The sequence below is a fragment of the Scyliorhinus canicula genome, chromosome 16 (assembly GCF_902713615.1).
Source record: "Scyliorhinus canicula chromosome 16, sScyCan1.1, whole genome shotgun sequence".
In the NCBI taxonomy this organism is placed as follows: domain Eukaryota; kingdom Metazoa; phylum Chordata; class Chondrichthyes; order Carcharhiniformes; family Scyliorhinidae; genus Scyliorhinus; species Scyliorhinus canicula.
The window spans coordinates 101,588,321-101,601,048 of NC_052161.1; the positions used below are offsets into that span (position 1 = coordinate 101,588,321).

General features: G+C 41.5%; 1 protein-coding gene and 1 long non-coding RNA gene across 6 annotated transcripts in view; both read left to right on the plus strand.

Moving 5' to 3' along the window:
• The window catches only part of nphp4 (nephronophthisis 4), a 591,121-nt gene continuing 578,393 nt past the window's right edge, over positions 1-12,728 (plus strand). For 4 of the 5 annotated variants that reach the window (XM_038821764.1, XM_038821765.1, XM_038821766.1 and 1 more), the window contains exon 1: positions 1-420. In XM_038821764.1, coding sequence (XP_038677692.1) covers positions 262-420 — 159 coding nt within the window. In that variant the 5' untranslated portion in view covers positions 1-261. The remainder of the gene's footprint in view (positions 421-12,728) is intronic. The other variant, XM_038821772.1, reaches the window with a different exon arrangement.
• Positions 4,057-6,588, plus strand: LOC119979488. Its single transcript, XR_005463739.1, has 2 exons — positions 4,057-5,485; positions 5,735-6,588. It is a non-coding gene; the product is annotated as an uncharacterized LOC119979488 (long non-coding RNA).

Genomic DNA, 12,728 nt, shown 5'->3' on the forward strand with positions numbered 1-12,728 from the left:
ACAGCAGGCAACGCCGGCTCAACCACCTAAATCAGCCTCTCGGGGTGATATTTATTTCTGTACACCTATTCAACGGAGTTCAGTCGTCTTATACTCAAATATTTAAAATTAGAATGTTATTTTGCCCTATGTTACAGGCGGCTCAGTGCGAAGGAAGCGGTTAAGAGTCTGTGGTGATGTTGTTGAGGGTCCTATATACCCCCCACCCCCCTGGCGGTGGTACTGCCCACTCCCCCACCCGTTCGGTTGGCGGTTGCTAAGATGGCGGCGGCGGCGGCGGCGGCGCTGCCTGGGAGCGGCTGGGGGGCTCGGTTTAACTGGGGACCTCCCCCTCACTTCCAGCGCTATGGCGGGCAGGTGGACACGCCGGAGGGTTTTCAGCTCCTGCTCAGGATTCTGGAGGGACTGCCGTTTAAAGCGGTAAGGATAGGGCATGACACACTGGGAAGAGCTGCACAGACAGGATGGGCCGAATGGCCTCCTCCTGTCCAGTTTAACTCAATGGGAGAAGGGAGCAACAGTGCAGAGTTACCACCTTACTCAAACCCAAATCAAGTGGAGATCTGGAGATTGGCACAGGATGCCACCTACCTGTCTGTGAAATGGAGAGTTTTTTTGAATGGGGAGTGTCTGCTGTCTTTTAGTCTCAACGTTTGATCGAGTGTTTCATGTTTAATGAATCCAGAAGAAATGGAATTCTCGTTTTGAGCCAGACTTCAAAAGTCTTTTTTGTAACTGTTTTCGTGTTCAGTGCTTTTCCCTTCAAGATTTGTTGTCTTCAGTTTCCAGACAATTTGGACCATGAATGAACAAAATATAAAATGAAATTGACAACTAACTTTTGACATCTGTTGCAGAAGTTACAAACTACCGACCAGTGTTCTCTGAACCCTGGAAACTTTCATGTTACTTTGTTTTGCGTGTTATTCTGACGATTCTTACCTCCAAGTCCTTTGGTGTCTCGCTGAAAGGGTCATTCATCTTCATGTAACTCAGTATAGCAAATGAATGTTGTCAATAGACCCAGAGTTAATGGATGATGGTTGGGAGTGCTGACCTTGTTTGACTTTCCCTTTGTAGCCAATGAATCATAAATTCTCTGCCCAAAGGCAGAACCTTGGCGATTATTTGCTGAACCGTAGTGAAGTGCTGTGATTTTAAAAAAAAATTGTAGGTAACCCAAGAAGGCAGGCCCCGAATGGGGTTGGATCTCATACTGTTTGTGTTCATCTGATCCCCAAGGTTGTTGTTAGCCAATTGAACTAATCTAGTCTAAAAATGCATGCGCAACCTGTAGCTTCCCTTCTGCCTCTTAACTTAGATCAGCTAAAAACACAGGCCGTTTCTGATCTCGTGACTCTGTCCTACAATTCTACCTGCTGGGTCATCCTGAACATTATACTCCAAGGTGGATTCATCAGTAATGAGAAATCTGTTTGCCATAGACCTATATGGTCAGAGGGGAGAGAATAGCTCCCACAGACTTTCTGTGGATTTTTGCCAACATAATGGTATAACCTCAACAGGGTGTCTGGGACCTGTGCAAATAGGACAGGAAATGGTATGCCTCCTCAAGCAATCGCATTGAAGAATCTTTGGAAAGCTCAGAAATGCCTGTTTGGAGCCGTTAATTAAATGTCAAATCATATGCAGAGAGAGAAAAAAGACGGGGTTGCCTGTGTGAGAGAGATAAAAGAAACAAACACAAAGTAAATATTTAGTTTTTGAAAATCTCCAACATTCATTAAATTTGAAGGAATGAAACATCACACTTGTATAAGTTAGTTTCCTATGCCAGAGATGTTGGTTTGGTGGTTATTAAGATTTTTCATACTGTTGAAAATTAATTTATGCTCTAATCGACAAGCCCTATCTTTTTCAGGATACCTAGTGGGCTAGTACAGGAACTTCGCACTATTCGTGTATTTAAGTGCCAAAGCTCTCATTGACATACTGGCATAATGCAGTGTTTGAGGAGTAGAAACCCTTGGATAGCAGCTTTCTGGATTCCACACACAACTGTGCATGTACGGGTGGCAGAAGTTTGCTCCTTAATGACAGTGAGAGCTGATAGCCTCACTTATTTTTATTGCAAAATTCAGGGCTCCGTGTGTACTTACTGCTTTAAAGTAGCTGTAATTATTACTGAAGTAAACTGGTAAATTGTTTATCCACACTGATACCAGAGACCACCTTGACGTGGACACTTGGATTGCTATCTATTTGCCAAGTCTGAAGTTGGACAGAGCATGCCTTTTGAAATTTTGAGATTTATATCGCTGATTGCAAGATGACACCAAAAACAGTATTTCCTCAATAATTAATGTTAGGTTGAGATTCTGGCACAATTCTAATCCAGAGGCCCAGGCTAATTCACTGGGGACACAGGATCAAATCCCACCTAGGCATCTGATGGAATTTGAATTCAATCTAGAATATTCATTGTTGTAAAATCCCTGGTTCACCCATGGGGCTGGTTTAGCACAGTGGGCTAAATAGCTGACTTGTAATGCAGAACAAGGCCAGCAGCGCGGGTTCAATTCCCGTACCAGCCTCCCCGAACAGACGCTGGAATGTGGCGACTAGGGGCTTTTCACAGTAACTTCATTGAAGCCTACTTGTGACAATAAGTGATTATTATTATTATTATTATGTCCTTTAGGGCAGGAAATCTGCTGTCTTTACCCTGGTCTGGCCTACTTGTGACTCCAGACCCACAGAATCATAGAACTTACAGTGCAGAAGGAGCCCATCGAGTCTTCACTGGCCCTTGGAAAGAGCACCCTACTTAAGCTCATACCTCTTCCCTATTCTCATAACCCAGTAACCCCACCTAACATTTTGGACACTTAAGGGGCAATTTAGCATGGCCAATCCACCTAACCTGCAAATCTTTGTACGGCAATATGTTTGATTCTTAATTATCCTTTGAAATGCTCAATTCAAGGGAAATTAGGAATGAGCAGCCGTCTCAAAAAAAATACTGTCTTGGCCATAAAGTGTACGAGCAGCAATACTTTGCCATGTTGAAAGTCAGAGAGTAGGCATAAATGCCCCATTTTCTGGTTGGCAGGATATGTGGTGTGATGAACCACAGGGACCAGGCCTGGGACCTCAACTCTTTATAATTTATATAAATGATTTGGATGAAAAGACTAATGGCATAGTTGTTAAATTTGCTGATGACCCAAAGCTAGGAAATTAAGTAGTAAATAGGACCTAAAGAGGGTACTAAAGGATATACACAGTCTGTAAAGATCTGGCAAATGGAATATAATGTAGAAAAATGCGAGGTGATCCACTTTGACAGGACAAATAAGAGGCCTATTATCCAAATGGTGAGAGATTGCAGAGCTATGAGGTGCAGAGGGATCAGGGTGTCCTTGGTCATGAATCATAAAAGGTTATCATGCAGGTGCAACAAGCAATTGGGGAAGCTAATAGAATGTTATTGTTTATTGCAAGGGGAATTGAATACAGGAAAAGGAGGTTATGCTTCAGTTCTACAGGGCATTGGTGGGATTACATCTGGCGTACTGTGTACAGACAGTATTGGCCTCCTTATTTAATGAAAGATGTGATGTAAGTGCATTAGAAGAGGTTCAGAGAAGGTTCACTAGATTAATATCTGGAATGAATGGGTTGTCTTATGAGGAAAGGTTGAACAGACTAGACAGCATGAGGTGACTTGACAAGGTGGATGTGGAAAAGATGTTTCCTCTTGTGGGAGAATCTAGAATAGGAGCCACTGTTTCAAAGTAAGACTCATTTAGGACAGAAATGAGGAAAAGCTTTTTCTCTCTGAGAGTTGTGAAACTTCGGAATCTCTTCCTCAAAAGGTGGCAGAGGCACCTTGAATATTTAAAAAAAATAAATTTAGAGTACCCATTAATTTTTTCCAATTAAGGGGTCATTTTAGCATGGCCAATCCACCTATCCTTTGGTTTGTGGGGGCGAAACCCACACAAACACGGGGAGAATGTGCAAACTCCACACGGACAGTGACCCAGGGCCGGGATCGAACCTGGGACCTCGGTGCCATGAGGCATCAATGCTAACCACTGTGCCACCGTGATTTAAATATTTTTAAGACAGAGGTAGATAGATTCCTGATAAACAAGGGAGTGAAAAGATATCTGGGCTAGGCAAGAATGTGAAGTGAAAGTTCTGATCAGATCAAACGTGATCATACTGAATAGTGGAGCAGGCTTGGAGGGCTGAGTGACCTACCCCTGCTCCCAATTCATATGTTTGTATGTATGTTTGTATCATGGTTTGAGTTCTAATGTTTGTTTTTGCAGTCAATTTTGAATGTTTGATTTTGGCACTGGATGTATAAAGTAGGAAGGTATTTAATTTGGAATGCTAGTGTCCCTTTCTTTGGCAGGCACAATAATTACCCAAAACAGCTTGGTGCACATCATTCTCAAAAAAAAGTTACTCGTTTAGAATTAAATTGAATGAGTTTCACTGTTGCTGTATGATATTTGGCAGGAAGTGGTGGGTTTATGCAAATAGCTTTCTGTAATAAGAGTATAGCTTTGTATTGGCTGCAGAAAATGACGTGCTTGAATATGTATTTCAGAGGAGCATTTGATATGATAATAATGCACAGAATGACAACTCTGGAGGTGGTTTCGAAACAAAATTTAATTATGTTCTGCTATTTGATCTGTAGATGTGTTGCAAAAGGCGCCCAAGTTTATTAACTCCCCCTTAATATTGGAGTGTCTGACTATGATTTGTATTTTCGCATAAACAAAAGTGCCTCCTATGTGCTTGAAATCATAATTTTCTTGAAGTGACGAGAAACAGGAGATAAGTAATTATTTCCAAAAATGGGGGTCATACTCTTTCTTGCAAGTTTCTGGGAGATTTCAATGATGCAGCTCAGCTGGAAGCACTGGATATTTGGAAAAATATTGCAGGGAAATAATCTATTCGGATTATGCAAATTTATCATTTTGGTGAGCCGCTTTGTGTCTTAAGGTCTAATGCCGATTAATATCATAGCACACAGTGCTAGTAGCAGAGATGGTAAAGGAGGGAAATTCAGTTCGGAAGCAGAGATAGCAATCGGAGGCATATTTTATTGTTGATTAAGATCAGTTTATAAAATTCAAGGTGTCATGCTCCTAGTTCAGGAGAGGTAAGTATTTAGGTGACTCCTCGTTTCAAAATATTCCAAAAGTTCTGAATTTGAAAAAAAATCCTACAAAATTACAGGGAACATAGATTAGAGCAGAGACCAACTTCAAAGGTACATGTAAAATGCATTGTGACGTCCTGGGGTGGTGAAAGGCTCTTTATAAATGCAAGCTCTTTATCTCAAAAAGAAGTGGCAAGGAAGAAGGTTGACTTTAATTACCAAAGGCCCAAGGCATACTGAAGAGGATATGATTTAGTAACAGAAAACATGATCTGAAGAAATGATAGTTAAGCTACTCAAAATACTTCAGGAAGAAAAAAATTCATTTCCAATGTGGTAAGTTATAGAGTTAATTTTTCACATCTTGTACACGAAACATAGTTGGAACGTATTGCATATAATGTGTATGTTAGTTTGTCAAAGCTTTATAAAGTCACTAATATACATAGAATTTAAAAAAAAAACCATGTATATTGTGCAGTTACGCATGACTTGCATGCTGCGCTCTGCTTGCCTAGTATTTGCAGAATTCTCTCCTTTTCCAATGGCCTTGTGTCACAAGTTCTATAATATTTTTATCCACAGAGTGAAGTAATGCACAAACCAACTCTGCTGCAGCCATCTACAAAACTTTAGCCACCTCAGAAGATAATAAAAGGATATTCAAGAGAGAAGAATAGTCAAAGAGGAATAAAACCATCAACACCTGCCAAGCTTTTATATTCAGGAAGGGAAATCTGCAGCCTGTTGCTGAGCAGTGAGAAGACCCATTTCTGTTGAGGGACTTTGTGAAGAGCCTGCCTAAGCTACTGCAAATATGGGAGGGTCACCAAAAACACATCATCCACATAAAGCAGGTGACTCCTCAACACCCCACTGCCATTTACAAGCTGCGTAGATGATGATTGGTGCTGCTTGATGGAGACCACTTAACACTGCCAGTGTAAATCTGAAACATCCTTGTGGCGACTAATATTATTCACTTAGGCCACAAATTTGGTGGAGCATATTGTCGAGAAGGGGCCAATGTTGCAAACCTTGTGAAACTAATTGTCCTCATTACTCTGGGATGCTGCTGATCAGAGCTCCCTTGAACCATTTGAAGGGGTTGTTTGTCTAGCATCAATTTTTTTACTGTGGTCCTTGATCTAGACCAAGGTCTGTATAACATTCAAATCTCAGCAGCCACTTTGTTAATCTGCAAATGGAAATGAGTGACAGTTTCGGTATTGAGATCATTCATGCCTTTAATAAACATTCAATAGGCAGTGAGTTTTACTTTCACACATCTTTGTGTAGATGTGACTTAGTGGAATGTTTATATTTTCATACTTGTCTAAAACATTTCAAATGCATCTTTAAAGATTGTAACAGAAAGATTTTGACTTATTTAAAAAATAAATTGATATTTCTGAAGTAAAATGTTTATTTAACTCTCATGTCTCCTGCCTCGTCTTTTGCCTCTCCATTGGCAGTCTTTTACACTCAGCATCGGTTCTGAAGCATGGTGGCTGTTCACTACCTGAAAGGAATTGATGCTTCCCGGACTGTTTCAGCTGAAATTGAAACTTTTCAAATGTGAAGTATCAAGATTTAATTACAATGACCAAGTACAATCATGTAAATCTACTCATTTATCTTCAGCCTAGATTGATTATATGCAGAAAAGTACACTGACATAATGCAAGGGTACTTGGGGATGGGCAATAAATGCTGGCCTAGTCAATGATGCCCACACCCCATGAATTCATTTTTGAAAAATTAACACATATTCTGAATGTATCCACATGGATATTGAGTTTTTCGCCACTTTTCTTTGGAGGAAATAAGTATTACTTGAGAATTCCTCTGGAAGTAGTAGACTTTTAAACTTTCATTCAAATGGTAATTTTTCACAGATGAACCCAAATATTTTGGGGAAACCGACTGTCCTGTTTTGGGTTCTTTTTAGCCAAATATTTGCCCCAGCGTACATGCTAATGGACATATCTTGTAAGTATCCTTTCTATTTGTTCCCTGTTTATTCCCTTACTTCCCCTTTTAATTTTGCTATTACATTTTTGGTCCATGGATGATTATTGGACGTGCCCTTTTAAGGCAAGAAGCATGTATCTTTAATTCAAGCAGGAGGAATCTGGAAGGCTGCGCTAGATTAAACAGAAGCTGCAGACTGGCAGCATCAGTAACAGAGAGGTGGATTGGGACTCTGTTTGATCGATTGGCTTGTGCCAATGAATTGGCCCAATACCTGTGCTCTGCACGGTAACAGGTGATGATTGGATCTGATCCCACTGGAATGCTTTTCAGAAATGTTTGAGTTTGGTTTCCGTTTTGATCTTGGCAGACCCGGGAGAGGTCTTTTCTCTCTGTTTTTCTCCAAAACGGATGTATTCCTGAACTGGATGAATCTATGTAGAGGAGAACCATTACAGACTGTGCAAGCAAAGTCCAGAACCAACCAACTCTCTCTCCAGAAAGGCAGAGGCAGAACCGAACAACTCTCTTTCCTGAAACTACATAGGCCTGAAGACAAACCATGAACTGAAAGCACAGTTTAACGAGAAATAAGGAGCCTCTCCAGGGAAAGTTGCGAGTAATGCATTTCTGACATACAGAGTACCTGAATAAATGAACCCGCAAAGAAGATTATTACAGGCTGTAAACAAAAGTCTTTAACCTGCAGACATGCTGTGAAGAAAAGTGTGCTAATGACCACCTGAAACAAAGACTCTTTCTTCCCTCCACTTATGATTTTTACCCCTTTCCAACCATCTGTATTTGTTTGTCTTGTGTGTCGTGTGTAGAGGGTAGGGGCAAGTTATAGTGGATATTGTTTTTGTTAACCAGTTGTGTTTACTGCATATTTCATGATTGTTCTTGTTATGAATAAACAGTAATCATGTTTACATTTACTAACCTGGTGACTAATTATTGGGCAGCCAAGGGCCAAAGACTTAGAATAGAATAGAATAGAATAGAACAGTACAGCACAGAACAGGCCCTTCGGCCCTCGATGTTGTGCCGAGCAATGATCACCCTACTTAAACCCACGTAACCCGTATCCCAACAATCCCCCTATTAACCTTACACTACGGGCAATTTAGAATGGCCAATCCACCTAACCCGCACATCTTTGGACTGTGGGAGGAAACCGGAGCACCCGGACGAAACCCACGCACACACAGGGAGGACGTGCAGACTCCACACAGAAAGTGACCCAGCCGGGAATCGAACCTGGGACCCTGGAGCTGTGAAGCATTGATGCTAACCACCATGCTACCGTGAGGCCCGTAAACTTGGGGTATTTTTTAATAAAAATTATTGTTTAATTCACTTGTGTTGTGACTCCAGGGTACGTGGGGCTGGAATTCACCACGCATTAGCCCAGGGTGTCGTAACAATCTAGAAAGAGAACCAAGCTGATAATTACTCCATCCTGCCTCCTTAGCGCATGGTGCTTAGATCAATTGTGGTAGCTCAGTTGAATCAGATAAAAGCGCACAGACCTTTAATTAAACCTGACACCTCTGGGCAGTACCACATAGTTGTGTGTTAAGCAATGTCTTTTTCTGAATGATTTTTGAAAAAGTTAATTTCTATCATGGAGTTTCATCCACTATTGTAGATTAAGGCTAGATATGAATATGAAGTATGGCATATTATTTAGAATTTATTTATTTATTTATTTTATTTTTATTATAAATTTAGAGTACCCAATTATTTTTTCCAATTAAGGGGCAATTTAGAGTGGCCAATCTACCTATCTTGCACATCTTTGGGTTGTGGGGGTGAAACCCACGCAGACACGGGGAGAATGTGCAAACTCCACACGGACAGTGACCCAGGGCCGGGATTCGAACCCAGGTCCTCAGCGACGTAGGCAACAATGCTAACCACTGTGCCACCGTGCTGCCCTGTATTATTTAGAATTTACAGAATGCCAATAACCAATTGCATCTTGATCCTTGGACCAAAATAGTTCTGAAGATTTATGGCTGCAAATTTTTCAAAAGGATGCAAGAAACTCCCGAAATGTTCTCTGGTTCTATTTTTTGTATGGGTGCAGATTGGCAATATAATTTTGAATTTTTCAAACAATTTTAAAATTCTGAAGATAATTGCCTGTTATTTCGAAGGAATTGTAATTGTAAATTTTCAAAAAAAATTGACATATGTGCTGTAACCTTGATCAAAGTGCTTGATATTATAGGGGTATTTGTATTCATAAGACCATAACGTATAGGAGAGAATTCGGTCCATTAGGCCCATAGATAACGTTTCTAAGTCCCATTCTCCTGCTTTCTCCTCATAGCCCCTGATCCTCTTAAGAACCTACTTATCTCTATCTTAAAGACGCTCAGTGACTTGGCCTCCACAGCCTTCTGTGGCAATGGTTTCCATAGATTCGCCAACCCCTGGCTGAAGAAATTTCTCCTCCTCTCCATTTTAAAGGATCGTCCCTTCAGTCTGAGGCTGTGCCCTCCGGGTTCTGGTCACTCCTAATCGTAAAAATATCAAGAGATGCGCAGGTTAGGTGGATTGGCAATGATAAATTGCCCCTTAGTGTCCAAAAGGTTATGTGGGGTTGCGGGGATAGGGTGGCGATGTGGGCTTAAGTAGGGCTTCTCTCCAAGAGCCGGTGCTGACTCAATGGGCCAAATGGCCTCCTTCTACACTGTAAATTCTATGATTCTATCTTGCTACGTCCATTCTATCTAGGCCTCTCAGTATTATGTAAGTTTCAATAAGATCACCCCTCATCCTTCTAAACTCCAATGAGTACAGACCCAGAGTCTTCAACTATGCCTCATATGACAAGTCCTTCATTCCTGGGATCATTTTTGGAAACCTCCTCTGAACTCCCTCCAAGGCCAACACATCCTTCCTTGGATACGGGGCCCAAAACTGCTCAGAATACTCCAAATGGGGTCTGACCTGAGCCTTATACAGCCTCAGAAGTACACCCCTCAGAAAAAAGCTTCACAAAATGAATGCTAACATTGAATTTTCCTTTTTTTTTATATAAATGTTTTTATTGGGTTTTTTTGAATGAATTTTCCTTCCTAACTGCCAACTGAATCGTTGACCATAAGAGAATTCTGAACTTGGGCTCCTAAATCCCTTTGTGTTTCAGATTTGTGAAACATTTCCCCATTTAGAAAATAGTCTATGCCGCTATTTTTACCACCAAAGCGCATAACCTCAAACGTTACCATTGTATTCCATTTGCCACTTCTTTGCCCACTCTCCTAGCCTGTCCAGGTCCTTCTGCAGCCTCCCCAGCTCAAGGCACTGGTGTCTTCCACCATGACGACTGATGCAAAGTACCTATTCCGTTATCTGCCATTTCTACTTCTCCAGCCTAATTTTCCGATGGTTAAATGTCCATTCTTGCCTCTCTCTTAGCTTTTGTATATCGAAAAAACCTCTTGCAATCTTCTTTTATATTACTAGCTAGCTTACATTCATATTTCACCTTCCACCCCTTTATTGCTTTTTTAGTTGCCCTTTGCTTTCTTTTAAAGGCTTCCCAATCCTCTGGCTTCCCACTAATCCTTGGCATACTGTATGCTTTTTCTTTTGCATTTATGCTGTCCCTGACATTCCTTGTCAGCCATGGTTGGCTTGACTCCCCTTAGCATGTTTCCTCCTTGAGATGAATTCCTGTTGTGTCTACCGAATAACCCCCAAAACCCCTGCCATTAAAGTTCCACTGCCTTCCCTGCCAGGCTCTCGTTCCAAAACGTTGCCCAGCTCCTCCCTCATGTCTTTGTAGTTACCTTTACTCAATTGTAATACTGTTACATCTGATTCGAGCTTCTCCCTCTTGAACTGCAGGGTAAATTCTTTCATATTGTGGTCACTGTCTCTAAAGGTTCCTTCACCTTAAGTTCCCTAATGAAATCTGCCTCATTAGACGTCACCAAATCCAGAATTGCTTGTTCCCTAATGGGCTCTACCACAAGCTTCCCCAAAAAAAACATCTCGGAGACTTGCCACAAATTCCTTTTCTTGGGATCCGCTACCAACCTGATTTTCCCAGTCAACCTGCATATTGAAGTCCCCCATGATTATTGTAATATTGCTTTTTCTTGTATGCCTTTTTAAAAAATATATTTTTATTAGACTTTTAACATTTATGCTTTTTCTATCTCCTGATTTATTTTCTGCCCCACATCTTCTGATAGGGGGCCTGTACATAACTGCCATCGAGGTCTTTTTTCCTTTGCGATTCCCCAACTCTACCCACACAGATTCTATACCTTCTGACCATATATCAGAACTTGCCATCGATTTAATTTAATTTCCTATTAACAAGGCAACCCTGCCCTCTCGGCCCATCTGCCTGTCCTTTCGATAGCATACATGTCAGAAGTAGACTTGCATTAATTAACATTACAATGAAGTTACATTTTGGCGTCTGTTCGAGTTCATAGAGGGAGAATTCAGAATGTCTAATTCACCTAACAAGCACTTGTTTCGGGACTTGTGGGAGGAAACCAGAGCACCCGGAGGAAACCCACGCAGACACTGGGAGAACGTGCAGACTCTGCACACGCAGTGATCCAAGCGGGATTCAAACCTGGGACCCTGGCACTGTTAAGCAACAGTGCTAACCACTGTGCTACCTTGCCGTCCGGCATGAAGGAACTTCAGTTCCTAGTCCCCCAAAACCTCAAATTTACCATCTTTATTCCAAGTTTGAACTCTTTTTGTTAAGACAATATTCTTTCCTCTCTCTAACTCCACACCCTCCAAATTCTCCATTCCTATGACTGGTTTATTTTGTAATATCCCTTCAGCCAGCCTGCCTATGCCTTCAGCTGCCTAAGCTCCATTGTCTGGAATACCTTCCTAAACTCATACAGCTCTCCACATTTCTTGTCTCCTTAAAATTCAGCACCTTGACGATCTCCCCTTTCTGTCCATTAGGTCTGTACCAGCTCTCTGCAAAAGCTACCCAAGTAGTTCCACTTCCCTGCTCTTTCCAGGGTCGTGTAAATTTCTCCTGTCCCAGTCCAAAGCTAATGTCACTTTGCAAGTTTCTGATAAATCTGCTTCCACCATTCTGTCAGGTAGTACATTCCAGTAGTAACAACTCGCTGTAAAACAAAAAATCTGATCATTTCCCTGATCAATATTTTGCCAAATATCTTAAATCTGTGCCAGCTTGTTACCGACCATCCTGGCAGAAGAAACCGTATCATCTTATCTGTTCTATCAAAACCCTTCATAATTTTGAACAGATAATTATGCTGCATAAAGAAGGTTTAAAAAAAGCAGTGCCCTCTTTGGCACTCCAGAGAAACAGGGGTCAAGTGATTTTTAAAAAAAAGGAGAAAGCAAGCTTCACAACTACTAACAGTGTCATGAAAGAAACGATGTTCACCTCCGATGTCCCAGAGACAAATCCAAATAAGTATGTATCAGCCGATCTTTGCTGGCGAATGATCACTCTTCCTGAAATGCCTGTCAATGCTCGCTCACCCCCTCCCTCCTGAAATGCCTGTCAATGCTCGCTCACCCCCCCCCCCCCCCCCCCCCCCCCACACACACACACACACACACACACACAACA